This window comes from Panthera pardus, unplaced genomic scaffold (assembly GCF_024362965.1).
Source record: "Panthera pardus isolate Hobbes unplaced genomic scaffold, ASM2436296v1 HiC_scaffold_20, whole genome shotgun sequence".
NCBI classification, from domain to species: Eukaryota; Metazoa; Chordata; class Mammalia; order Carnivora; family Felidae; genus Panthera; species Panthera pardus.
The window spans coordinates 16,916,850-16,944,847 of NW_026526766.1; the positions used below are offsets into that span (position 1 = coordinate 16,916,850).

General features: G+C 42.1%; 1 protein-coding gene, 1 long non-coding RNA gene and 1 other non-coding gene across 4 annotated transcripts; 1 reads left to right on the plus strand and 2 right to left on the minus strand.

The window, feature by feature from the left end:
* Nucleotides 1-6: 6 nt before the first annotated feature.
* On the minus strand, nt 7-27,998 carry NMRK1 (nicotinamide riboside kinase 1). 2 transcript variants are annotated; one of them, XM_019463582.2, is made up of 9 exons: nt 27,885-27,998; nt 24,532-24,595; nt 18,592-18,682; nt 18,256-18,304; nt 12,066-12,213; nt 11,903-11,974; nt 10,732-10,865; nt 8,355-8,438; nt 7-3,201 (listed from the first exon to the last, which is right to left on the minus strand). In XM_019463582.2, the coding sequence occupies exons 2-9, from the start codon at nt 24,558-24,560 to the stop codon at nt 3,182-3,184; spliced, it is 627 nt and encodes a 208-aa protein (XP_019319127.1). In that variant the 5' UTR covers nt 24,561-24,595; nt 27,885-27,998; the 3' UTR covers nt 7-3,181. The 2 variants fall into 2 exon arrangements, with proteins under 2 accessions (XP_019319127.1, XP_019319128.1); XM_019463583.2 differs by having other exon boundaries at nt 1,970-3,201; nt 10,732-10,838.
* On the minus strand, nt 5,151-5,264 carry LOC128778738 (small nucleolar RNA SNORA12). The gene has a single exon (XR_008424464.1). It is a non-coding gene; the product is annotated as a small nucleolar RNA SNORA12 (small nucleolar RNA).
* Nucleotides 14,836-21,856, plus strand: LOC109275379 (uncharacterized). The gene is made up of 3 exons (XR_002084101.2): nt 14,836-14,934; nt 21,497-21,554; nt 21,680-21,856. It is a non-coding gene; the product is annotated as an uncharacterized LOC109275379 (long non-coding RNA).

Here is a 27,998-nt window from a genome sequence, read left to right on the forward strand (position 1 = left end):
GTAGCCTTCATTTCCAAGTCCTGATTTATTCCTCACTGAGAGTAGTAAGCAAAAAGACATTTATCTCCTCTCAAAGTGCTTTGAATACTTCCATTTTTAATTTTTTTAACGTTTATTTATTTTTGAGAGAGAGCAAGAGCAGGCAGGGGACGGGTAGAGAGAGAGGGGACAGAGGATCTGAAGCAGGCTCCATGCTGAAAGCGGAGAGCCTGACACGAGGCTTGAACTCACAAACCGTGAGATCATGACTTGAACCGAAGTCGGACGCTTAACCGACTGAGCCACCCAGGCACCCTGCATATTTCCATTTTTAATGTCTGTTAAGGTTTTTCTTTTCCCCTTTAAGATAAAGCCTCTCTCTGACCTACTTCCCCAAGCTGAAATGGGGAGAAAAGTCCCCATTGATTTTCAGTGTGTAATAATTTTCAATCAGCAGGGACATCCCTCTGTGCTGGGGGAAGGGGTGAAGTGGGTATTTCACAAATTCTCGGAAATGATGTTTGAAAAATTGTGTCTACATTTTTATTCTAGAAAAAAATTCCTATTGTTTTGATAACAGGAATTTGGAATTACAGCCATCGGTGGGTTGGGCGTCTGACTCTGGCTCAGGTCATGATCTTGCAGTTTGTGAGTTCGAGCCCCGTGTCAGGCTGGCTACTGTCAGCACAGAGCCTGCTTTGGATCCCCTCTCTCTCTCTCCCCCTCTCTGCCCCTCCCCTGCTCATGCTTTCTCAAAAATAAGAAACATTAAAAAGAAAAAGATAAAGAAAAAAAAGATTGTGGCAGGCACTTTCGATTTCTCACCTGTTCCCTCCTCCTTCCTTGCTGAAGGAGGCTTGATTTTGTTCCCGTGGCAGCATTCCCAGACAATGAATCATAATTGGTTCAAATGTGACATGACACCCTCTATCTAGCCTCCCTTTGCAGTGAGAAGTGGCCACATGAGCCAGTTCCGGCTCCAGGGACATACGAAGTCTACAGGGGACACTGTTGGGTGACTCTAGAAGGCACGTGGCCACCTGTGTGTGCCTCCCGACACCATCGTCCTTCTTGGTTACTGACACTATCTTGGGAGTTTCCAATGCTTCCCTGTGACCTCCTGGTGATAGGTCCACAAGTCCAGGGTGGAAAACCCTGGCTTTTTTTCTCCTGACATTTTTGAGTCGCTGCAAAAGCGAGGTGCCATATAAAATATGACACCCATATAAAATATGACACCCAGGGATTTATTTATACTAAAGTTATTGATAAAGAGCTACAGTTTACCTGAAATTCAAATTTACCTGTGCGTCCTCTAATTTTGTTGTTTTTTTCCCCCTAAATCTGACAACTCAATGTGCAAACCCTAGACTGCCTGCCTTAAACTTCCTTCTTTTGTAAAAATAAATAAATAAATAAATAAAATAAATCCCAATGAGTGTAAGTTACTAGTCCTCGAATAAGATATTGGTTGCATGTGAATCCATTCCTGATGTAATAGGAAGTTATAAAAAGTACCCGCTATTTTTTGTGTGTTCACCATGAGCCAGACACTGTGCTGGTGAGCAGGGGCGTGTCTGTAACTAAGTCACAGAGGTCAGACCTGCCTTCATGGAGCTTCCATGTAGCTGGGGAGATAGCCACTAAATGAGCGGCTGTGTAGGGGGCAGGACAGTTACAATTGGGATGAGTGCTGCGACGGCCAGGTAGGGCGGCTTTGAGAGCGTCTGTGGAGGGAAGGATGAGAGAAGTCCTCCATGAAGCAGGATGTCTGCCTCTGTGGAGGGACAGGTTGGTTGGAGGGAAAGGCTGTGGCACTTGCTCCGAGTGTCGGGAACAGCCTGGCTGCCCGCCATGAGGCAGGAAGGGCCCTGGTAAGTTTGAGGGCAGGAGGTCTCAGCACCGAACAGCAATGGACTGAACGATGGGCAATGAGAATAGAGAGGCAGGCACACTGAAGCTAGTTCAGGGAATGCCCTGGGGGCCGTGGGAAGGATTTTGAACATGACCCTTATTCTACGCTACACCCATGCTAAGTACTGTTGATATTCCCCTTTTACAAAGAGGAAATGAAGACTTTGAATAGTGTGATCCAAGTCATATAGCTATTAGGTGGAAGAACTGCCAGGGTTTGTTTTTTTTGTTCTTTTTTGTTGTTTTGTGTAGTACGTGTGACCAAAAAAACCCCTTCCCTAATTGCCACTGAGGACAAGCTAGTTAGAAATATAGAAATAGTGAGAGCTGATCAAATGAGTTACAGTTAAAGTTAGTGTAACATACATTTCTATTTGTAAAGACTGAGAGGATTGTGAGCAATCTGTTAAAAAAACAAGAGGTTGATCAGTATAATACATGATTTAAATTCCAGTATTTAAAGAGACCTCAAAACATTATAGAATTCAGATCTCCTGTCTCTTCCTTTCAATCAAAGGTACTACTTATCATCTAAGTAGCTGTAACTGATTTCTGGGACTTCAAACCACTGGTTTGACAAAACCCAAAATAAAACAGAAAATATACCATTTGTAACAAAGTAGCAACACAAGAGACACAGCGACCCAGTGGTTTTACACATATGCAAGGAACAGGAAAAGCAGCCACAGCGACAGAACCCACACAAAAAAGACATTGCAGCAAATTGTTGATGCGCTCAATGTGACTGCTACTCCTGGTAAAGCCTTCATTTGCAGGAAATAGGCATCGGTACTGGATGGTAATGAAGATTATAAAAAAATTAAAAATAGAAAAATATCAGCATGCTTTGGGTAAATCCTTTGTGATCCTTGGATGTGTGTGTATCTCTATACACACATTGCACACATATATACCTACACACACAGAGACACACACAAACATAATGGATTACATCTCTACTGGATTGTGATGTAAACCTTATTTCGTACTTGGTCCTATTTGGAAAAGTTTGATGATCATTGGTCTAGAGGAACTGACTCGTTAGTGAGCTAATGCTGTATCTCTGCACTCCTTGGAGCGAGAACAACTCATCAAGGTACATTCCCGTCCAGTGGCACGGATCCCTATTTACTGTTCCTCACGTGGCGGAAATCATATGTGGTAACACAAACGAACGAACTACAGCTGTCATCATACCAAAGTACATATTGTATCTTCGTGCAGGTTCTTGAATAGAGGCCTTCGAGTTTCCTAATTCATCCCCCGAAGGGTTCAGTGCACTCCATCTTTACGTTGTCACGTGCAAACCTTGGGAACAAATACAAGCAGAAGAGAAATGAATAGAGAATTCCAATTTCCATTTTTATTAAATCTTTACACTATCAACAGTAAATCTTAACGTTAACGTCACAGGGATTCTGGGACCAGAAATGCTGGTTTTCCACAAAGAACTAAATAGAGGCCAAGTCTCATTCTTTTAATCCTTGATTAAATTTAAGCCCATCTGAAGATATCAGATACCCAATATCATTTGCAATTGGTATAATAATCATTGGCTTAAAAGAATGAAATAGTTTGAAAATTAGAAGATTATCACAAAGGGTGGCTGGCTGTACTAGAATTATTGTTTTGGAATGTTATCCTTGATTTGGGAAAAGTGTATTGGTACCTTTAATCTTTTTTCATAAACCAAGGAAGCGTATGTGAGCCTGACTTTGGGACTTTGGCTTGAAACTCAATGATAAACCTGTTGTATTTGTGCTACATAGTTTGTGTTGGAAAAACACACATTTTTTGGTGTACTCATCTCTGAAGTATGTAAATATAAAAATGATTACAGTCTTTGACCAAGCAAGTGCTACTTCCAAAAAATTTTAATTGTTTTTAATGTTTATTTTTGAAAGAGAGACAGAGACAGAGCATGAACGGGGGAGAGGCAGAGAGAGAGGGAGACACAGAATCCGAAGCAGGCTCCAGGCTCTGAGCTGCCAGCACAGAGCCTGACACAGGACTTGAACTCCCGAACCATGAGAACATGACCTGAGCTGAAGTCGGACGCTTAACTGACTGAGCCACCCAGGTGCCCCTGAAAAATTTTAGTATAATTCAAGAAGAAAAAAACAAGTGATATAGGCAGATATTTTTATAGCACATCATTTGCTAATGTGAAAAACTTACGATGGCACTAAATGTCCAGCAATTGTGAAATGGGTCATTAATCCTATGATAATGTGGACTACTGTATTAGATAATTATACTACTATTACCTTTAATTGGACATATTTTAAATTCAGTGTATAAAAATACCAAAAAGAAAATACACACATTTTATTAAATTTTTATTTTGCAATCTCTTATTCCTTAGATTTGAAATGTAACATAGGACATCTTTCTTCTCCACTGAGATGTCAAAGCCAAGTCTTATAATGCACTTTTTTTTTTTTTTTTTTAGAGAGGGAGAAAGAGCATGTGAGCAGGGGGAGGGGCGGGGGGGCAGAGGGGAGGGAGAGAAAGAGAAGGGGGGGAGAGAGAGAGAGAGAGAGAGAGAGAGAGACAGAATTTTAAGCAGACTCTATGCCCAGCACGGAGCCTGACTCAGAGCTTGGTCTCACAACCCTGAGGTCATGACCTGAGCCAAAATCAAGAGTCAGACACGTAACTGAGCCACCCAGGTACCTCCTTATAATTCACTTAAAAAAAAAAGTTTTTTAAGTTTATTTATTTTGAGAGAAAGAGAGAATGAGTGAGCAGGGGAGGGGCAGAGAGAGAGAGAGGGAGAGAGAGAATCCCAGGCAGGCTCTACGCTGTCAGCACAGAGCCCGACATTGGGCTTGAACTCACCAACTGTGAGATCACGATTTGAGCCGAAACCAAGAGTTGGGCCCTTACCTGACTGAGCCACCCCAGGGCCCCTATAACTCACTTTTAATGAGCAAAACAGAACTCAGCCTTGACTCCTTTCACTGGGAGAGCTGTTTAGTTTTGCTCAGTTTCATTTTATAATAAGCTCTATAAAGCTCCTTAAATAGTAAATACTAATGTAAAAACAGAAAAAACCATGGCAAGTAACCATGTAACCACGTAAAGAGACTGATGGGAACAGCAAAAATATTGACTGTGTCCTCATTAAAATGGTAACACTGCTGATTGGTGGGAATTTAAGTGATTTTTTTTTTTTTACATAAAAACTTTTAAAAAATAATTAATGTGCTTTTATAATGAGATGGAAATACACACTTTTCCCCTTTTTCCTTCCTGAATGTGGGAGCCGATCTCCCGCCAACTTTTTCTAGCTCCTACCCAGTACACGTGGCAGAGTCGGGCTCCTTTGAAAACATAACAAGTGTGCCAAAAAGAAAACCATCGCCATGAAAATAAACATTCTCAAAAGGACTCTGAACGTTCCGATGGCTAGCCTGCCTTGTCATTGTGAGAATGGGTAACGACTGCATTTTGCCTCAAACACTGAATTTAAATAAGGATTAAATTAGAACTTTATGTTTCTTACTCTCCTGGGTCATTTGTGTCATTAATAATTAAATTCAATCTCTGTTTCCCTCTCGTTATTATTACTTTACCACAATTATGATTTTATGTGCTTAGAGTGGAAATTGAATTCAGCAGGTTTAGGAGATGTTACGCGAGGCCTGCAGAGTAGTGCTTAGAAACACGGGCAAGGCCTCCCTGCCAGCTCAGCCCCTGACTGTGGGTTAAACCAGGCCACACTGAGGATCCCTCCAGGAGGCTCTGCCAGGGCACCGCGGTTTAAGAACTGGGAAGGGGGGGGGGGGTACTATAAATAATACCAGAACTTACTAAGGCAACTGGAAAAAAAAACAAAACAAAACATAGATCTTAAGAGGTAAGAAAAGCTCATCTACTTTGGACTTTATAGCTTTTTTAACATTCTTTATTTTTTCTCCTACTTAACTTTACCCAATATCTAGGACACAAACGAGATAGCCTTAAAAGGCGAAGTTGAATACTCCTTACAAACCTCTAGGACGTAAGCAAGGGAAAAGGTGGGTGCCACACACGTGGACATGTACTTTCTTGTGGGCTTTCAGTGTCCATCAAAACATACCTGTTGTCCTTGGGACGGATGGCCTTGGGACGGATGGCACACGCTGGCGTGTGGTGTGGAACTAGGTGAGGTTTGCCTGAGCTATTTGCTTAAGGCTCCTTTCATCTTTATCAGGAGATGGGCGACAAGGCAACGCCACAGAGTCACTAAAAAATGGAGGTGAGGGGCGCCTGGGGTGGCTCAGCTGGTTGGGTGTCTGACTTCAGCTCAGGTCATGATGTCACGGTTTGTGGATTCGAGCCCTGCATCGGGCTCTGTGCTGACAGCTCAGAGTCTGGAGCCTGTTTCGGATTCTTTGTCTCCCTCTCTCTCTGCCTCTCCCCTGCTCATGCTCTTTCTCTCAAAGATGAATAAACGTTTACAAAAAGAAAAAAAAGAAAAAGAAAAAAAAACAGAAATGGACTTGAGCACTGGCCATTATTAAGAGGATGGAAAGGTATAGGTGTCCAGCAGCTAAAACACCCTGAAGTATCTCACTAGGGCCAGAAAGGGAGCTGATAACCCTCAGAAAGAGGCCCTGGCTCAGGGGCTATGATTTATGAAGGCTGAACGCCCCCTTCACCCTACACCTCCTTATAGCCATTCATGTCAGTGCTGAGTTTCCCGGCCTTTCATCCAAGTAACAGATGGCAGAGGTAGTCCGGTATATCTGCCACGGACTGTAAGTTCCACTAGAAGAAACCTTAAAATGCTACTGAAATTTCTTCAAACGGGCTCCTGGCTCTGTGAAGGGCTGAGCCTGAAACCAGGAGTGTGGAGGACCAGTGGGCTGGCTGGCTGGGCTCAGTCCCCTTGTAAGACAGGGATTTACTGAGAAGAAAGGAAATCTAATTCTTATTAGAGATGATGACATCGGGCTAGGGTAGTTAAATGCATGTAATATTCTCCACTGCAGGAGTGACTCATACCCACCTCTCTTGAATGAGCATTTTGCATATATTCACCATGAAAACCCTGTTAGTTCAAACAGTTCGAATATAACAGCAGGTAGGTCTAGAGTTTCGTTCTCCCTGCATGCTTTTTCATCCTTCTGGTTTCTACCGCCTGCTCTGCTTTCCCTTTGGGGAATTTCTCCCCCTAAACAAAAGGCCTTAAGAGAGGCATTCAATTATAAGATGTGCGCATGTTCCAGTCCTAGCCAATCAGAGTATGCCATCTCCCTGGCCAAAGTGATTGGGTTAGCACAAGGCATGTGACCCAAGCAGGACCAATCAAAATCTTCCCTGAGAATTTTTAGCTCGGCTAAAATGTAAAAGTGCTTTTTTTTTTCATTTCTTTTTTTTTTTTTTTTGTCCTTTCATATTGGTTTTTTTTTTTAATATATGAAATTTATTGTCAAATTGGTTTCCATACAACACCCAGTGCTCATTCCAAAAGGTGCCCTCCTCGGTACCCATCACCCACCCTCCCCACACTCCCACGCCCCATCAGCCCTCAGTTTGTTCTCAGTTTTTACGAGTCTCTTATGCTTTGGCTCTCTCCCACTCTAACCTCTTTTTTTTTTTTTCCTTCCCCTCCCCCTAAAAGTGTTTTTAAAAAAACCATTTAAAATAAAGAATTTTAAACACATGCTAAAACAGTGAGAATCACATATAAACCCCTGGGAACCCAAAACCCAGCTTCAACATTTATCAACTCATGGGAAATCTTGGGAAAGGATTAATGGTCTTTTTCTACTGTTGAGCCTAAGAGGCTGTTCAGCCTAGGAGTATGGTGCTGCCACAGCCATCGTATCTGTCAGTAGAGAGAGTCTGGCTTCAAAATAAACCCAAACAGAACGTGGAATTGTGGCAGAGTCTTGAAGATGACATTTGAACCAGCTTGATCCAGCTGAGCCTGAAGCCACCGCTACCCCTGTACTTTCTTTGTGCTTAAACTAGATAAAGGAAAAGTTTCTGGTACTTGCAAAATGTGTCATCTTATACGAACACCTTAAGGAAACATTCAATTAATATTTTTTAACATCTTGTGTTTATTTTTGAAGTATTTGGGAAAATAAATTCATGGGAAATCTTCTAGAAGAATAAAGGAGATGGGGAATTCTTGACATATTAAAATGAGATCACCAGCATTTTAACTTCACTCTGCTCAAAGGATAATTTCAGTCCCATTGAAATAACATCCATCTACTAAACAATTTAAACGACACAACATAAACATATTTTCACCCTTAAATAAAAAAAACCTTATAAACAAAATAATCAAGTCCCCAAGCCCATTCAGAGTCTCTGATTCTGAATTATCTTCAAAGCAATGAATATTATCATTCAAAGCAATGAATGATATAATCACTCCTATATTAGCATTCTGGTAAGCCACTCTTGGGTATAAAATGAACTATTTTCCTGGCTGTTCCTTCACCATCCATAATACTTACACTTTTGCTTTGCTAGTTCTTGTATTAGATCTTCATACACTTCTTTAAAGAGGTCCTCTTCAGATTTTGTTCCATCTAGGTAAACTGGGAAGGAGAAAGGAGGGCGGATCGGTTAGTACAGGATTCTTACTCTGGCACTTGACATCTCTTAAGAATACGAATAGGTTTGGGGTGCCTGGATGGCTCAGTCCACGAAGTGTCTGATACTTGGGTTCAGCTCAGGTCATGAGCTCATGGTTTCATGAGTTTGAGCCCGCATCTGGCTCTGCACTGAGTGTGTGGGGCCTGCTTGGGATTCTCTTTCTCTCTCTCTCTCTCTCTCTGTCTCTCTCTCTTTCTTTCTGCCCCTCCCCCACTCACACTGTCACTCTCTCAAAATAAATAAATAAACTTAAAAAAAAAAAAGAATACGAATAGGTTTAAACAAAGAATGCAGGGCCATAATGTAAAAAGAAATTAAGAGTCATTAAAGAGAGAAATAGATTACAGTCAGGAACAATAAGTTAAAAAAAATTTGGTTTCAGAAATGCATGCTAGCAGATGTGAAAGTTATTTTTTGAAAAAGCAAGAGTTACGTGGTACTGTGCATGTGGCACTTTAGGAGCACTGCAGAGGTGTCTCCCCAAAAGAATCATTTAAGGGGGTGGTTCTCCAACCTACGTATGCATCAGGCTTGCCTATGAAGCTTCTTGAATCATGCAGGGGTCTGGGCTGTGCCACGTATGTACTGACTCAGAATTCTCCAGGCCCAGGAGATATTTTTACCCAAACTGGCATAGTTAATTTTGAAGAAAAAGTAGAAGCTATGTAGGTTAAAGGAAGGAAAGAACTCTTTAATCAGAAAACTGGAGGTAAGGGGCGCCTGGGTGGCTCAGTTGGTTAGGCGTCCGACTTTGGCTCAGGTCATGATCTCACAGTTCACGAGTTCGAGCTTGGGCTCGGTGCTGACAGCTCAGAGCCTGGAGCCTGCTTCAGATTCTGTGCCTCCCTTTCTCTCTGTCCCTCCCCGCTCACACTGTCTCTTTCTCTCAAAGATAGATAAACATTAACAAAAATAATTAAAAAAAAAAAGAAAACTGGAGGTAACAGATAAACTTGTCTGTTAAGAAAAGGATGCACAGTTTGGAAGGGCTAGAAGCTGGGAGGTCGGAACACTGTAGGGATGAGATTTTAGAGCAAGGCTGTCTGTGCCTTAGTCTTTAGGGGCCCTGAAGTATGTTTGGATTTTATATCAGAAAGCTGGAGACTCTGAAGGTATTTCAGCAAAGGGGGCATGGTTAAAGTGGCATTTGAGATGGAGAGGGAGAGTGCCGCTCCGTATCTATTTCGTCACCCTGTTCTACTGAGCACACGCGTCCAACATCACACCCTCTGCATCCACCCTCACATAGCCAGGGGAATCGCACTAAAACAAGAATTTGATATCAACTATATCCTTGTTTAAAATTGTTTTTTCAGTTTGCTCATTTTGAGAGAGAGAGCAAGTGCACGAGCAGGGGAGGGGCAGAGAGAGGAGAGAGAGAATCTGAAGCAGGCTCCGTGCCGTCAGCGCAAAGCCCCATGCGGGGCTTGAACCCACAAACCGTGAGATCGTGACCTGAGCTGAAGTCAAGAACAAGACACTGAGTCACCCAGGTGCCCCTACCATGTCTTTGTTTAAAACCTCTCTGTACAGGGCTTCCCACTTCTCCCAGGATAATGCCCCAAGTCCTTAACTGGCCTGGTAGAGTTTAGATCTTCCCTGTGTCTCCAGTATCACCTCTCTCTCAGTTTTCTCTACCAAAAATACACCAACCTTCTTTCAGGTGCTACTCGCTCCTTTGTGTCCCTGGTCTTTTCGGGTACTCTCTGGAGTGATCTTCTGTCTACCGACCTATCTCCCTTTGTCCATTTAAACCCTTTAGAGTGTGTTTTAAGAGGCTTCTTCAAGGAAGCCTTCCCGGATTGCTGGGCCTTGGGCCGTCCCCCTGGAACTTGGTGGCACAGCACTTGGCATAGCTAGAGAGGACACGCTCGTGCAGCCAGGATCTTTAACGGCTGTTTCCTGGACAGAATGTTGGCTCTTACAAGTGGGGGCAGGTTTTGTCTTACTTCCCTTGACATCAGCAGGACACTGCCTTACACACAGAAGACATTCACTCAATATGAGTTTCATGAATGACCACCTAGAAGCTGACAGGCTTTGACGAGAGTTGAAGACCGAGAAACAGAAACCAGTAGCGCCTACTGTGGAAGCAGAGGAGCCCCGAGTGTTGTGGCTTAGAAGGATCCTTTATTATGTAATCCACGAGGAAAAAACCTCCTAACGTCCTTGCTCTTGTGGACTTAAAGGCAAAGACAAGTAAATGCCCTCTGTAGAGGGAGAAAAGGCGCTTACCAATCTCCCACGTGATCTTCTCCATTTCTCGTCTGTGCTTTAGATACATGGGCCACACGTGGCCATCAAAGTACCCTGGGGTGTCTGGAGGCTCGTAGACTCTCGTACTATCAAAACACACAGGAAACTTTATACTGATGGAAACACACAATTGATAAACTAACAGTGGTCAGTATAATGGGAAAATCACTGAGACTTAATCTAAACAGGATTAAGAGCATACATACATTTTAGATTCAGTGCTACTTACAAAGACAATAAAATGGATTTACTTTCCGGGTTCCAAAAACATTATTTTTGTAATTCGCTACCATTCATAATTATTTGCCTACGCTTCAGTGCTTTATAAAAAAATCAAGGGCAAATATCAACATAAATAATGACAGAGGAACTGATATGTTGGATTAAGCTTTCAACTAACTGGTGTCCTTTGTGGTTATAGCAGAACAATGGTTCACAAATTTAAAATTATAATCAACATGGGACTGGCTCACTTGAAGATTTAGGACAGAGAAGTCAAATGGTTTGTCGAAAGGCCTTTTCTTGGAACAGTAATTTGCAGGGTGCCTGGGTAGCTCAGTCAGTTAAACGTCCGACTCTTGATTTCAGTTCGGGTCATGATCCCATGGTTGTGGGACTGAGCCCCACATGGGATTCTGCACTGACAGCTCGGAGCCTGCTTGGGATTCTCTCTCTCTCTCTCTCTCTCTCTCTGTCTCCTCTTCCGCTGCTCACGCCCTCTCTAAATAAATAAATAAATAAATGTATGTTAGAAAAATAATTTGCATTAGTCCAGGTGGATGAGCATTTATGTAACAAGGTTTTGCTCTTTATGTAGAAGAGATGAGGCATTGTTGACATATACACTGCTCAATAATGTTCTTTCCTTGTTTTTCCTACAATTTTGTCTTTTAAAAAATTAAAAACATGTTTTTGCTTAAAAAATTTTATTTTTTGTTGAAGTACAGTTGACACACACTAGTTTCAGGTGTGCAACACACGGATTCAACGTGCCTATATGTGACTCCATGGTCACCATGAGTTAGCTGCCATCTGTCACCATACAAGCTGTTCTAAATACGACCAACTCTATTCCCTATGCTGTACTTTTCATCCCCATGCATATTTTGTGTTTGGAATTCCAATCCACAAAGATGATACCAAAACTCACCTCCTCCTCCTCTTACATTCTTCATACGGAATGGTCAGAAAGTAGCTTCTGTTCCATAGTGTGTCGAGGGGCCTAAAATAACAGCATATTTAGTTCGCAAGGTTTCCCTTCCCCCACCCCCCCACCATTCACTAAAGGTCAGTATAAGGTTGAGGATGCTTACTTATAATTAAAGAGAAGGAAGCCTTCGACGATCAATATGGGAATTTCCTCGGCACTTCCAGAGTCTGTTGATGCCAGGGACTGTCCTTGGCTTTCCATCCAGCAGGAAATGGTGGACATCATTTTTTCCATATTGAGCGCTTCAAGAACTTCAAGTAAATGTACAAAAATACATGAAATGAATACAACAAAAGTTTTATGATGTGGCTTTGTATGATGAGTATGTCTAGGGCTCTATAAATACATAAAATAATACTATTTCATTTACCTTTCAAAGTAGCTAATAAATATTTTAGACAAATTTAAACTCTATTATTGACAAAGTGATATGTTTGAAATATTTAAAACAAATTTTTTAAATATTTATTTTTGAGAGAGAGAGAGAGAGAGAGAGAGAGTGAGCGAGTGCAAGCAGGGGAGGGGCAGAGGGAGAGGGAGACACAGAATCTGAAGCAGACTCCAGGCTCTGAGCTGTCAGTACAGAGCCCGGTGCGGGGCTCGAACCAATGAACCTGGAGATCATGACCTGAGCCAAAGTCAGACGCTCAACCGACTGAGCCACCCTGGTACCCCGAAACATTTTTAATATGTGAAATTTCAAATATATACAAAAGTAGAGTACGATGAATTCCCATGGCCCCATTACCAGCTTCGACAATCAAACTCATGGCTAATCTTGCTTTATTTATAATGCCTGTTCCCCCTGTGACTACATAAAAGTTTAATATTTTTGATAACAAAGTATCTATAAATTAGTTTGAAAGATAAATGATATGCTGGGGAAAATACCTGCAATGTATTTCACAACATCTTTAATATATAAAGGGTTCTCATAGGCAAATAAGAGAAAAATCATTAAAAATTTTATAAAGGGACATGAATATGTCCTTTTCAAACTCTAAACTGCGTATACTTTTTGAGCTTACAATTATAATTCTGCAAAAGTATTCTATAACACTGATTCTCAAAGTATAGTACGTAGACCAACAGCATTGGTATCACTTGGGAATTTACCAGAATTGTAGTTTCTGAGCCCTACTCTGGAACTACTGAATTGAGCCATCTGGACTTAGGTTTTTTAGTGGAAGGTTTTAAAATTATCGATTAATTTATTTAATAGACATAGGACTCTTAGGATTTTCTCTTCTGTTATTAGCCTTGGTAACTCGCATTTTCCTAGGAAATTGTCAATTTCATTAGAGTTTTCTAATTTAGTTACACAGAACGTCCATAATATGCTCTTATCTTTTTAATGTCTGTAGGCTCTGTAGTGATACTACCTTTGTTGTTTTTGATATTTGTAATTTGTGCCTTCTCTTTTCTTCTTGATCCGTCTTGTCTAATCTGCTTAGGGATCAGATTCTTGAATTTGTAGGTTTATGTCTTATGCCAAATTTATGATGTTTTACCTACTTCTTTAGCACCACACTCTTTCTCCTTTCCTTCTGACACTCCAATGATATGAATGTTAGAGCTTTTGTTATTGTCCCATATTTCTGTTAATTTCTTTTCAGTCCATTTTCTCTCTGTTGTTCAGATAAGAGTAATTTCTACTGTTCTGTCCTTAAATTCAGATTCTTTCCCCTGTCATATTTATTCTGCTCTTGAGCCCATTTGGTGAGTTTTAAAATTTCAGTTTACTGTATGTTGTCAATTTAAAAATTCCTATTTGATTTTTACCTCTTCTATTTCTTTACTGAGGCTGTCACATTTCTCACTTGATTCAAGAATGTTCACAGTTGCTAGCTGAAGCCTTTTTATGAATGCTGCTTTAAAATCCTTGTTAGATAATTCCAGCATCTGTGTAATCATGGAGTGGTTGTTGATTTCTTTTGTCATTCAAGTTGAGAGTTGCTTGGTTCTTGATGTAACGAATGAATTTCAGTCTCGTCCTGGAAGGTTAGGGTATTATGTTGTGAGGCTCTGGATCCTATTTGATCTTTTTTTTTTTTAGTAGGTAGTTACCCTGTTTAGGTGTGGTATGCAGGTTCAGGTGGGGATGGGTGGTCATCCCCCTGCTAAACCTCACCAACATGGAGTGGGGGCAGCCACGAGGGGAGACGCGGGTGTAGCTTCATTGTCGCTTGGTGAGGACAGACGTTCAGCTCTCAACTGCATCCTCCTGACAGTAGCTGACGCTCCTCGGGTGGGGACAGTGGAGTCTCACCACCTCCACCACTACCTCCCACCGCGTCATCCTGTCTCTGCTGTGGGTGGCTGTGGGAATCCAGCTCTCTGGCTCCAGTGATAGGACCCCGGTGGGGTCCTTGCCTTGTTGGTGCCGGATGGGTCCAGAAGTCTTGCTCACTAGTCCCTGCTGACACCGTGAGGGGACGACAGTTTTTCCCTCTGTGTTTAGCTACAATAGGGTGGATATTATCAAAATGATACTCGATTTGAGTAGGCCATCCTTTTCCTGGTCCTTTGACTAGAGGGAACAGGTTTCTTGGAGCTTTTTTTGTCTGCACCTATTGATGATTCCATGTTTCACACCCTTCCAGTACCCCTTCCTGGATATATGACAGGTAAAAAGAAAACCCACAGAATCACAGTCATGCCCTTCCTCAAGTCCTGAAGGCCCTAGGCGTTTGGCTCCCTTCTTTTCATCTTCGAGTCTTCCTTTGTTTGTCATGTTCCATCGAGGATTTTCAATTATAAGGGGGAGGAAGAGCAAGGAATGGGGCCAATCCAACTTAGCTGCAACCAGAAATACCATTAGTTTTAATATATTTTCATTACTGTTCAGTTAAAAGGATCTTCTGATTTTCACTGCGATTTATTCTTTGGCCCACGGGATACACAGAAGTGCTTTGCTTCAGATGAAATGTGATGACGTCTGGAATTTACTTCAAAAAATATAGAAGGAGAAGGTAAGGGTACAGATGAAATATAAATTGGTCAAGAGTGCATCATTTAGAAGTTGAATCCGTGAGAGTTCATTATACTTTTCTGCCAACTTTTGCATATGCTTAAATTTTTCCAGAATGAAAGGATACTGATTAATTTCTAAACGCTTGGGAGTTTTCTGCTTACTCTTTTGTTACTGATTTCTAATTCAGTTCTCTGTGATTAGAAGATACCTCTATGTTACTTCAAGTTACTGAAATGTACTAGGAATTGCTCCATGCCCTTGCATACGCTCTCTATTTTAATTAATGTGCCCTGTATTCTTAAGAAAATCAAAATGTGTATTTTGCTGTGATTGGCTACGTGCTCCATATATACTAGTTCAGTTAAGTTTGTTAATTGTGTGCTTCAAATCCATTATACCCTTATAATTTTTGTCTGCTTTTCCCACTAGTTACTGAAGAAGTTGTATTAAAAATCTCCCACAATTGGGGTGCATGGGTGGCTCAGTTGGTTAAGTGTCTGACATTGGCTCAGGTCATGATCTCACGGTTGGTGGGTTCAAGCCTTGCACCCGGCTCTGTGCTGACAGCCCAGAGCCTGGAGCCTGCTTCAGATTCTGTATCTCCCTTTCTCTCTCTGCCCCTCCCCCACTCACACACACACACTCTCTCTCTCTCAAAATTAAATAAACTTTAAAAAAAAATTTTTAAAATCTCACAATAATTATAGATTTATGTATTTCCCCATTTAGTTTTGTCAGTTTTTGCTTAACATATTTTGAAGTTATGTTATGAGGTGCATACAAATTTTGGATTGTTTATCTTCCTGTTGAATTAACTTATTTATCTCTTTGTTTTTAGTAAGATATTAGTAACAGTATCTCTAGTGACACTCTTTGTGTTTACTTTGTCTGATATTAGTAGTTATACCAGATTTCTTTCAGTAGGCATTATTATTCACATGGCATTATCTTTTTCTAGCCTTGTCTACTTTTCTTTGTCTTAATATTTAAATATATCTCTTGTAAGGAGCTTTTTTTATTTTTCTTTCAATCCAGCTTGACAATCTTTGTTGTATTTTAGTTCAATTAATTTAATGTAGCTACCAATATATTTGGCTTAAATCTATCATCTTACTCTCATTTTCTACTTTTCCATATCTTTTGACTTCTTTTAAGTTCTCTGTTTTTTACCTCTTCTGACTTATTTTGTATGTATCAACTACATTTTATTTTTTTTTAATTTTTTTTTTTTTAACATTTATTTATTTTTGAGACAGAGAGAGACAGAGCATGAACGGGGGAGGGGCAGAGAGAGAGGGAGACACAGAATCGGAAGCAGGCTCCAGGCTCCGAGCCATCAGCCCAGAGCCCGACGCGGCGCTCGAACTCGCGGACCGCGAGATCGTGACCTGAGCTGAAGTCCGACGCTTAACTGACTGAGCCACCCAGGCGCCCCTGTATCAACTACATTTTAATGATTCTATCTATTTATAAACTTGATAGCTTTGTGTCTTTAAATTAGCCTTTTGGTGGTTATCATAAAGATTTCAACATTACCTTGATTTACTTTAAATTTGTGTACTTGCCTAAAAATTTCAGATTTTCCTTAAGATAGACTCCTGGAAGTGGGACACTTGACACACGGCATGAATATATTAAGGGCTTTGGGACATGCGTTCAGTCTCCCTTCCAGAAAGCTTATGTCAGTTGATATTTCCATTTATGAGTTTTTGTTTTATGAAGCCTGTGCCATCATTAGATAATTATTTCTTTACAAATCTGTTCACTCTGGGGCACCTGGGTGGCTCAGTCAGTTAAGGATCTGACTCTTGGTTTTGGCTCGGGTCATGATCTCGGGGTTTGTGATATTGAGCCCCACGATGGGCTCCATGTTGAGAGCGTGGAGCCTGCTTGGGATTCTCTCTCCCCCTTCCTCTCTGCCCCTGTCCTGCTCATGTGCACGTGTGTGGACACGGGCTCTTCTCTCTTAAAATAAACACTGAAAAAAAATCTGCTTGCAACATAAGTGGGAAAAAAATCATTTACAACTCTTTGGCTACTTCTGAGGTTGACTTTTTATTGTATATTTATTAATCGAATAACCTTTTGCTTTTGTAAAAAGCTTATTTATATCCTTGGACATTTTTCAATTAGAATATTAGTGTTTTTCTTATCAGTTTATAAGAACTCATTCGCATTAGAAATAATTCTTTGTCCGTTGTTGAAAATGGTTTTTCCTTGTTTAACTCTTACTTTTTAATAATCTTCCTTACAAACCTTCGGTGCGGGGGGGGGGGGGGGGGGGGAGGAAATGAAAAAAAATATCCTGGCTACCTGGCTACAGTTCAAGACACAAGAACAGGCAGCGAGTCAAGGATTTTGCTTCTCTTAAAACTATCATGTGTCTGTAAGAACTGATTACACAACATTTTTCCTCTAAGGTCGTCAAAGTTAAAAATAAAGAACACAGTTTATGGGTCTTTAAGAGAGTTGTTTCTGCTGCCAGCTTGCATAAACACTCAGTGATCATCTTGTTAGTTATCAAAGTTGATAAGACCATTAAATATAGTTTATTAGCATGACATTCTCTAGAGGAAAATAAATATTTTCTGACTTTATAATCCTTTGGCTTCAAAACAGTATTAGATTGGGCAAGGGAGCGAGGTGAATCCATCTAAAAAATATTCACTAACCTTTATGAGCAGTGGAAAGAAGAAACCAGCTGTCTGGTGCACCTTGGTCACTGGGAGGGAAGCCCACAGGATGAGCCTGGACTTTGTTCCAGGCAAGACTGCAGGGAGGGGGTGAGAGTAGAGCTATGTGTGCCCCCCCGGCAGGGATGAATATAGTACCAGCAAACATACCTTGTTCTAGCTTTAGAAAAAAAAAAATCTATTGTTCCAATGTTTTCAGTTTTAAATATAAAACTGGGGAAAAAGGGTTTCATTTATTTATTATTCAAAAAAATTTTTTTAATGTTTATTTATTTTTGAGAGACAGAGATAGAGCATGAGTCGGGGAGGGGCAGAGAGAGAGAGGGAGACACAGAATCCGAAGCAGGCTCCAGGCTCTGAGCTGTCAGCACAGAGCCTGATGCGGGGCTTGAACTCACGAACCACGAGACCATGACCTGAGCCGAAGTCAGACACTTCACCAGCTGAGCCACCCAGGTGCCCTGGGTTTCATTTATTTAAATAGTTGGACATAAATCAGAAACCTTTACAAAAGCATGTGTAGAGTATAACAGTGTGCTTGAGCACGTTTCGAGACTGTCTTCACAGACAGAGGTTTGAAACAGAAAATGAACATTTGTGCATGTTTCACAAACTCATCTACTTACCGTCATACTGCAGAAATCCATTTGCGTCTGTCTCTATCTCAGACTCTGGCTGAAAAAATAACGAAGCACCCATCAAAACTGTGCAGTGCAGAAATAATACAATTATAGAATGAAGAGGTGATAAACTTTTAGTAAACGCTTTGCATGAGGAGGATAAATAAAATCAGAGCCGCAACAATAAGTAATGCCATCTAGTGGATCAGTGACATTACTGCATGGAACCTGCCTTCACTACAAAAGCTGTATCGTTCAGCAAAGGCTTTCTGGACGTAATTTAATCAACCGGCTACTAGGATTTTGTTGTGTTAAATGAATTACCTGAGAAGTTTTAGATACCTTAAAGAAATCATCCTGAGATACGATACTGCAGTTTGGGAGGTGTTTCTGCAAATTCTTAGCCAGTGTTGTCTTCCCGCCATTTGTCACACTGAACAAAAAAAAAAAAGGAAAAGAAAAAAAAATCAAAAATACCAAGAAGGAAGATGCATTTAATATAAACCATCTTAAAGTGATCTTAAAAAAAAAAGGATATTTAAAACAATACGTATGGGATGCCTGGCTGGCTCAGTCGTAAGAGCATGTGACTCTTGACCCTGGGGTCATGAGTTCGAGACCCACACTGGGTGTAGAGATTACTTAATAAATAATTTAAAAAATAAATAAGGTAAAATAAAACAACATGCAATGTCTAAAAGAAATTATTGGGGCACCTGGGTGACTCAGTTGGTTGGGCATCGGACTTCAGCTGAGGACATGATCTCACGGTCTATGAGTTCAAGCCCCACATCGGGCTTTGTGCTGACAGCTCAGAGCCTGGAGCCTGCTTTGGATGCTGTGTCTCCCTCTCTCTCTGCCCTTCCCCTGCTCACACTCTGTCTGTCTCTCTCTCTCTCTCAAAAATAAATAAACATAAATGAGAAATTATTTCTTTCATAGATATGTTGGCAAAACCATAGCCCTAAGTAGATCTACCATAATAAATGATAAGAAATATACTGGAAAGGATGGAGGAGAAAGGAAACTAAATACTGGGCAAGTGAACTGGGTAATACTAAGGCTTAAAAATATAGCTACTATGTGGGAAGCAAAAGAATGTTCTGTGTGTACTGAAACATTCACAGGGTTCATATGCAAAACCATAGAATATGAGCAGCACTTTTGGTTCAAGTGTATAAAATTGCAGGTGGGTCTGGGGCGCCTGGGTGGCGCAGTCGGTTAAGCGTCCGACTTCAGCCAGGTCACGATCTCGCGGTCCGTGAGTTCGAGCCCCGCGTCGGGCTCTGGGCTGATGGCTCGGAGCCTGGAGCCTGTTTCCGATTCTGTGTCTCCCTCTCTCTCTGCCCCTCCCCCGTACATGCTCTGTCTCTCTCTGTCCCAAAAATAAATAAAAAACGTTGAAAAAAAAATTAAAAAAAAAAATTGCAGGCGGGTCATTGTGATTTTGTTTCCATGTATCGTAGAGAAAAATGGAGGATGGGCTTATTACAAGCACTTAGCACACAACCACAGCTCTGCTGTGCTGCCTCCTTTCTCCTTAACCTCTCTCCGCTTTGGGGAGGGGTGGGAGAACCCATGGAAGCATATCACATGCAGTCATCAAGGCTGGACTGTGACATCAAGGAGAATGGGGACCCTGACTAACTGCTCCGTGTGTCTACTCTTCCAGCATCTAATGCCACACACAGCGCTTCTCTAGTCATTTGGTCAGAGCTTTTCTCAACCTGGGGCTGACGTTTCTGAGGGTCTGTGGACAGACTCATAGACTGTGAACTTGAATGGGAAAGAGATTACATCTTTATTCTCACTATATTCTAACAGAACTTTAGCTTCCCCTTTAATTATGAATATAAGTAACAAACATCAGTAGTCTTCACAGTACCTGTGACTTTGTCACCAATAGAAATCATAGATATTTTCATATTATGGTACAGTTGGGGCAGATATCTTGAAGCATCATCGACAGTCATCATTATTTCAAATTTATGGCAGTTTTCAGACCTACCGCTGGATACTGTTATCTAATAAGTTAGTAAAGAAATGTATATATCACAATGCTACAATTTGTTTTGAAAATATTTTTATAACTGTATTTCAATATAACTGGTTTTTCCTCTGTATTCCTATGTTTTACTTTGTGCATTTAAAACCATTCCTCTAGGGGCGCCTGGGTGGCTCAGTTGGTTGAGTGTCTGACTCTGGATAAGGGCTCAGGTCATGATCCTAGAGTCGTGAGATTGAGTCCTGCACGGGCTCCGCGCTGAGTGTAAAGCCTGCTTAAGGCTCTCTCCCTCTCCCCCCTCCCCTCCTGGTATTCTGTCTCTTCTAAAAACAAAACAACAGAAAACAACAACAAACAAAACGTAACGTTACTTGAGGCAGCTCTTTCTGTTCACAGGTCCTGTTCCCATGCTACAATAAAACCACTTGGTTTCTCGGAAAACAAACAACAAAATATTATATTAAGTCAAGGCTTCATCATACGACCAAATGTCCACACTACAAAGACTCTCTTTTGTTGTTTAAATGTTCATTTGTTTTTGAGAGAGAGAGAGTGTGTGTGTGTGTGCACGCTCAAGTGAGGAAGGGGCAGAGAGAGAGGGGGGGACAGAGGATCCAAAGCAGGCTCTGTGCCGTCAGCGGGACTGAACTCATGAGCCATGAGATCATGACCTGAGCCAAAGTAGGACGCTTCACCAACTGAGCCACCCAGGTGCCCTGATGGTACGAAAAACTCTTAACTGCACATTTATTTGCGAGAACCTGTGCTTAATCCCAGTTGAAAGAGTACAATATATTTAAAATCTAGAAAAGAAACTAACATTAATTCACCAAAATTGTTTATTGGATTTATTCAATATCACCTATATAACATACCTACAAAGTACAAGAAATAGGATTCAAGTTTTTCCAATTAACCTTAGAATACATAATTGGGTAGGATATGGGTGATCTTCTTGAAAAGACGGGAAAGTGGGGTGGGGTGTTACTTTTTGCCTTCAGAAAATACTGGTACAATTTTTTTTTTCCCTTTTAACAAAAAAGGCCAAAATCCATGTTGAGTTTATATAGTCCAGATTCTGAACTTTGGTTTAAAATAGAGAGTAAACAGGGATAACTTTATTATAGTATAAGCAACCTGGTTAGAAAATGTGTCGTATTCTAGACTTATCCCTTTCAGATGATACAGTCAAACCGACAGTAATTAGATCCCTTCTCATTGAGTTAGCTGGAGACAATGAAGAACAGGTACTCCGGTTTTGTAGACTTGGAGGAGAGAGACCAGGTAGAAGGCAGTCCAGGTGAGACAGATGGGAAAGGGAATTTAACAAGAATTTAACAAGTCGGAATTGAACAAGCTCAAGTCTAAGATCTACACTTGGAATCCTGCTCGGGTGACAGCTTAAGACTAACTCTTCCCTTTCAGCATGCTCAGAACCACTAGGCGCCAAGCTCACAACCACCTCACGTGCATTCCAACCTCAGGGCAAGAGTGTCCCGACAGGTGCATGCTTTATCCTACGATATGGGGAAGGAAAACGACTACCTACTCGGAGCCACTTCCATCTTTGTTCATAACACCCAAATAAACGCACAAGTCCTGGTCCATTTGTTTTTTTGTTACATAGCCAAGAGACAAGAGGGTTAAGTATATTTGGAATATGACAGAGCCCTAAGGAGGAGTTAAAAAGGCTATCTGTAGGTACTTAAACAAGAGGAAATCCATTCTGTAGCAGGTATATATTAATATTTCCGTTTTAATTTTTTTTTTAACGTTTTATTTATTTTTGAGACAGAGAGAGACAGAGCATGAACGGGGGAGGGGCAGAGAGAGAGGGAGACACAGAATCGGAAGCAGGCTCCAGGCTCTGAGCCATCAGCCCAGAGCCCGACACGGGGCTCGAACTCACGGACCGCGAGATCGTGACCTGAGCTGAAGTCGGACGCTTAACTGACTGAGCCACCCAGGCGCCCCAATATTTCCATTTTAAAGTTGAGGAACCTAAGGATTGAAAAACCGTATACTCATAAAGCTTACCCAAGATAACAGCTAGCAAGTAATAGCATACAAAGTCTAACTCCAAGGCCCATGGAGTTATATATATTTTTTTAATTTTATTTTTTAAAATTTACATCCAAATTAGCATATACTGCAACAATGACTTCAGGAGTAGATTCCTTAGTGCCCCTTACCCATTTAGCCCATTCCCCCTCCCACAACCCCTCCAGTAACCCTCAGTTTGTTCTCCACATTTATGAGTCTCTTCTGTTTTGTCCCCCTCCCTGTTTTTATATTATTTTTGTTTCCCTTCCCTTATGTTCATCTGTTTTGTCTCTTAAAGTCCTCATATGAGTAAAGTCATACGATATTTGTCTTTCTCTGACTAATATCACTTAGCATAATACCCTTCAGTTCTACCCACGTAGTTGTCTATGGATGAATGGATAAAGAAGATGTAGTATATATATACAATGGAGTATTACTCGGCAATCAAAAAGAATGAAATCTTGCCATTTGTAACTACATGGATGGAACTGGAGGGTATTATGCTAAGTGAAATTAGTCAGTTGGAGTTATATTTTTTAACATCACATTTTTTAACATGAAAATCTGATAAAGATTATATACCCCTTCCCCGGAAAAGTGAATATCATCACACATGCATTACATTTCCAGGATCTTGACTGACTCTTGAACCCTTTGGAATCCCCACTATTCCTGGACGTCTTAACGTAATGATTATTTCATAGGGTAGCAAGTGGTAAGTATACAAGAAAGATCCAACACTGAGTCTAGAGGAAGGAAGAAAGGTAGGAGCAGAGGTCGCTGCAGCCGAGTCTGGCAGGTGCTTCGCGGAAGCAGCACTAAAATGAAATGTTGGCACTTGCTGAGGAAGAGAGAGTAAAGAGGAGGCTTTCTTAGGGAGGTGTGGGCAGCACCCAGTGCACGTGGCAAGAAAGCCTGAGGCAGATATTGAGAAGAAGGGAATACGTAGAATGCAAGTTGGACTCGATGCTAGAGTAGACTGGGCAGCTGCCTCCCCAGGTGCACCCCTGCTTCCGAGGCCTGGTGTGGACTGACCCCGCTCTCAACTCCAGGGCAGGGTCCCGCTGGCCTCAGCTCATCAAGGCAGGTCCATCCCTTTGGCCACAGTGACTGTGTGCAAGGGGTAGAGCTAGTGCCGTCAAAGGGAAAACCGTGACTTACAGGGAGAAAGGCAGGCTAAGAAGAACAAAGTCTCAGGACCTACTGGTCCTTGTGACCAAAACATGGAGCCAAGTCTAGGACGAATCCAAGTGGAGGAAGACACAAAGAGACGGAAAGAAACAAGTCTTTGGGGATACCACAGAGCTCCCGGATCAAACCTCTCCTACAGCCTACCTGTCCCTGAAGCTAATGCATTTCTTTTATTACGTATGGAATGGTCTTCATGCACCAGGATACTCAGATTACATTCTGGGTGACTGATAACCACTGACTATTGTTCACTAAGCGAGAGAATAATTAAAACTTTTTTGCAAGACGATTCAACTGGCAGAGAGGTATGGAGAAAAGGTTAAGGGGGGGAGGGACTGGAATTTGGGAAAGAGGGTCTGAATTAGGATGATGGCAGTGAGCGCAGAAGGGAAGGCATGGACAAGAGAAGCCATGCAGAGAAAAACCGGAACTCTGGTTCTGGTTAGATGGGAGCCAGGCAAGGCAGAGTTCTGCCACTGGATTCATCCCCTTTGACTTCTGATTACTTACCACAGTAATGTAATACAGTAACACAGTGATCTCCCCCAAATCACAAACTTCTAATTTTAATAGTCTCAAGTATTTCATTAATTGGACCATGCACAATGTGAATGTACCCAGAAGAAAGATGAACATAAAACAGTAGCAAAACAAATAATGTCCCTTGCTGTCTTATTTGCATGCACACCTCTGGTACCAGAGAGACTGGGCGACCATATAATTTAGGACACTTTTGAGAGGGAGAGGGGCACACAGCTAATAATTATGCCAGGGCAATAAGGACATAGGATAAAAAAGCATCTGATGTTAACTCCAGAAAAGAAATGGTAAAACAGGCAGATTTTGATTACTGAGGGTCCTGTTTCTCTGTTTGTAAGAGACTCTCTCATCTCCTGCTGCCATTTATAAAACAGCCAGTGGCCTGTTCCTTTCTTCAGGATTCAGGAATCCTGACTTCTCCTTCCCCACCACGTCTACAGGAAAACACCCTTTGGACATCCTGAGTACGTCCACCGGCTGTTTGTAGCAAAATTACTCACCCACTGATTCCCACGACAAACGTTTTCATAATTAGCTTTGAAAATCACGTCTTCGTAAAATTTCCTAAAAATTAAAAAAAAAAAAATTGAACGTGTATCACTTGGGTATCTAAAGACATAAGAGTCCTAAATTAGGAGAGCCAGCTGAGGGGGAAGGATGACCATGACCTCTGGGGAACCCCACCCTGGATTATCCACATTCAGGAGAAGAGCTTCAACTCGTAGCAGCTTCTCTGTCACACTCACAACAGCTGGCGTGTGCTCCAGGCTTATAGGCCAGAGTCTCAGAGACCACACACGACAGAGGTTCATAACTCTGAAACTCAGTTTTAAGATTCAATCACCTGGAGATGACCCGTTTATTTCCCCAGTGGCAGGGAACCCACAGAGCTGGGGGGAAACGTCACTGCTGGCCAGAGGCAAAAGAAAGTGAATTCCCTTTAAGGGTACTATTTCCTCACTCAAAAATCAAAGTCCAGGGCCAGGGTAGACACACTTTTTCAGAAAAGGGCCAGGTAGCAAATATTTGAGCCTTTGGGAGGCAAGAGGGAAACTCAAAGTTATTACGTAGGTACTTCTACAACAAGAGAGAAAACAAGTTTGCGTAACGGTTTTTTTTGACAGAAGTCAAAACGTAATAATGGAGTACAGTTTTGTTGTTGTAATACGCATCTACTAACGAGAAGAATGGAATTCCTTTCTTACTGGGATAACATCTCTCTTGCTGGATTTCAAAGTTAGCGTTCCTAATCAGAAAACTGACTGCAAATGTTCAAGCCTAGGGCCAGGTTTTAGCCACAGGCCATTGTTTGTTGACCCCTCGTCTAGTGGGTGGAGGGCAGTTTCACACAAGGCCCCCTAAGGTTCAGTAAAGCAGTCCTATGGATATTCTAATGGAGTGTTTTCACCTCTTTACGTGAAAAGGAGGCGCAGCTGCAGGGAATCTCACAATAGTGCTTCCTGAGGGTTGCCTGAACTAATGCTGCTCTTTATTCTGGACTGGTCTGGTGGGGTGATCAGGGAGCTAATCTGGGCCACTGGGGTGAGTGGCCACGGAGCTGGAGACCCCCAGCAGCCCTCCCAATTCCCATCCCTGATCTGTGTCCAAGCGACTTATTTTCTTTCTTCTTTCCAAGTTGCTAAAAAGCACTTTATTACCAAGAGCAAAGAAAGGATGCCCATATGTGCTGGCTTAATTGTGAGGCTCTCATGCATAATAGATGTCATTTTTATTGATGTATTATTAATGGCTGTGAACACTGAGTGGCAAGGGCTCCTGGTCCCCCTGCTTCATGCCACAGCTGTGCATACACATGAGGATATTGGATCAATTACACAGCATGCAAAGAACAAGTGTGGCTGTGGCACTGGAGAGACGCTTGAGGGGATTATTTGGGTGGCAACGAGCAATTCAGAAATAAGGAGTGAGAGTCAAGAACGTACCTGTAAAATTGCTTGGGCTCAGGAGGGAATTCCCACAGTCAAATGCAAGTTTTTATCAAAACAGGAGTCCTTAATTCGATGGTAGTCAGCAGTCTCAGACTGCCCAAGACTGTTTGGGTAAATGTTGGCTACAATTTAGTAGCACCGATCACGTGACCATGTGCTGAGAGGGGTGGGGAACTTCGAGAAGCCAAAGCAAGACAGGTGCTGGGGTGAGGGTGGGCCCAGCAATACCAGAAGTCATTTATTTCTAAAACCGCACTGGATGCACAGGGCAGCACCCAGGTGAACTCCAAGTGCAGGGCTGGAACCGTCCGCCTCCACACTTTGTGTTATTACACTGCCTGCTGCCCACTTTGAGAACTATTTTAAAATCACACTTAAAAGCCAGCAATCAAGACTTGCCCCACTCCAAATATATGGAGTAGCAGACCCCATGAGGCGAAAACCGGCTTGATCAACTACAAACTAAATCACGGGCTGTCCCTGGAGAGACAACCCCTATTTGATCTGGGGCATCTGATTCCCTGGACTATTATACCACCTCCAATTTCGTGAGCTATTTATGTATTTTATTTTCTCAGCACAAAGTTTTCCTCAACAGCAGAGTCATTTACATGGGGGGCGGGGGGGGGGAGAAACTAAAATAGCCCAGAGCAAACCCAAAATGAGTATTTTAATTTCCTCTGATACCTTTTTCACCCTAAGTAAGATAGGATGCTGAATCCTTTTTTCACTACTTTGTATGTGCTTATTCCGTGTATTCCACTACTAACCGAGGTACATTTTGGCCTCTAAACTGCAAAACGGTCAGAAGCGGTATGTGCAGAAATCAGCAGGTTATAAGGAAGAGAGCAACTCTCAAATACACATAACGAAATGTACCTCTCAGGGCATCTAAAGAACAGTCGGATATTTTGAAACCGGTGACATGTTTCAGGACTTCTCACTTAGTTGTTTTGTTCAGCAGATATTTTGATTATCTTCTCCCACACAACAGGGAAGTCTTTTCCTACTATTGTTTAAACTTTGCTCCCTTTTAGTAAACAGAATTTCCGAATACTCAGCCCAGGCCCCTCTCCCTTGGAATCGCTTTTATCTTTCACTAACCCCCAGCAGAAACTTTCAAGCTTCCCTTTACATAGACCCTCCTGTAAAGTTTTTTCTTTTAGGTTTTTTTTTTTTCCCCTTCCCTTAAAGATACAACTGATTTTATTACATAGACTGTGCTATTTTGAACTGAACGCACACTTGTATTTCTTGTATGCTCTGGCCCTTGCCTCCCACTGGAGATTCAATCTGCTAGGTGAGGGGTCGGCGAACTTCTGTGAAGTGCAGACAGTCAATGTTTTCGGCTTTGGGGACAGCAGCTCAGCTCTGCTGTGGCGGAGAAAGCGGTCACAGGCAATATATAAGCCAAATGAGCGTGGCTGTGTTCTAGCAAAACTTTATGGACACCGAAATGTGAATTTCTTATAACTTTCACGTGCCACAAAAATCTTCTTTTGATTTCTTTTCAGCCTTTTTAAAATGGTAAAAATCATTCTCAGTTAGCAGGCCGTACAATAAGAGGTGGCAGGCGGGTCGTGGTGAGTCCACCACAATACTCGTGGAATAAAAGGCTGTCTCCTCTCGTGGGGATCAAGAGCTGGCCCTGTCCCTGGTGACTTCACAACCCTACCACCTCTTGGTTGTCTCTTACTAAGGATTATTATGGGCCGTTAAAGCACCACGCCACCACGGACACATCCTCCTCGGCAGGCCATCTAGCAGCCCGTTTGGGGTGCTGAAGAGTCCCAACGAGGCTCGAAAGACGCAACCAGGTTCGGGGTCCAGCACAGCCACACGTCGGGAAGACCTTCAGGCCTCGGCGACGCTGCGCAGCGCGGCCGGGTCGCGCAGATACTCACCGGCGCCAGTTCGAGTCTTCCCAAGCAAAGCTGCACAGGCGCTGGCCGAATGCGCGCCTGTCGCTGACCCGCCGCAACCCCCAAAGCTCGCTAGCGGAGAGGCCCAATGCCCCT

Excerpts from the sequence above, each read along its gene's own strand:
- NMRK1 (XM_019463582.2), bottom strand. The coding sequence starts at position 24,560 with ATGAAAACGTTTGTCGTGGGAATCAGTGG. Across the intron at positions 18,683-24,531 it reads TTTGTCGTGGGAATCAGTGG|TGTGACAAATGGCGGGAAGA; the intron begins GTGAGTAATTTT and ends TTTTTTGTTCAG. Across the intron at positions 12,214-18,255 it reads TGGATTTCTGCAGTATGACG|TTCTTGAAGCGCTCAATATG; the intron begins GTAAGTAGATGA and ends ATTTACTTGAAG.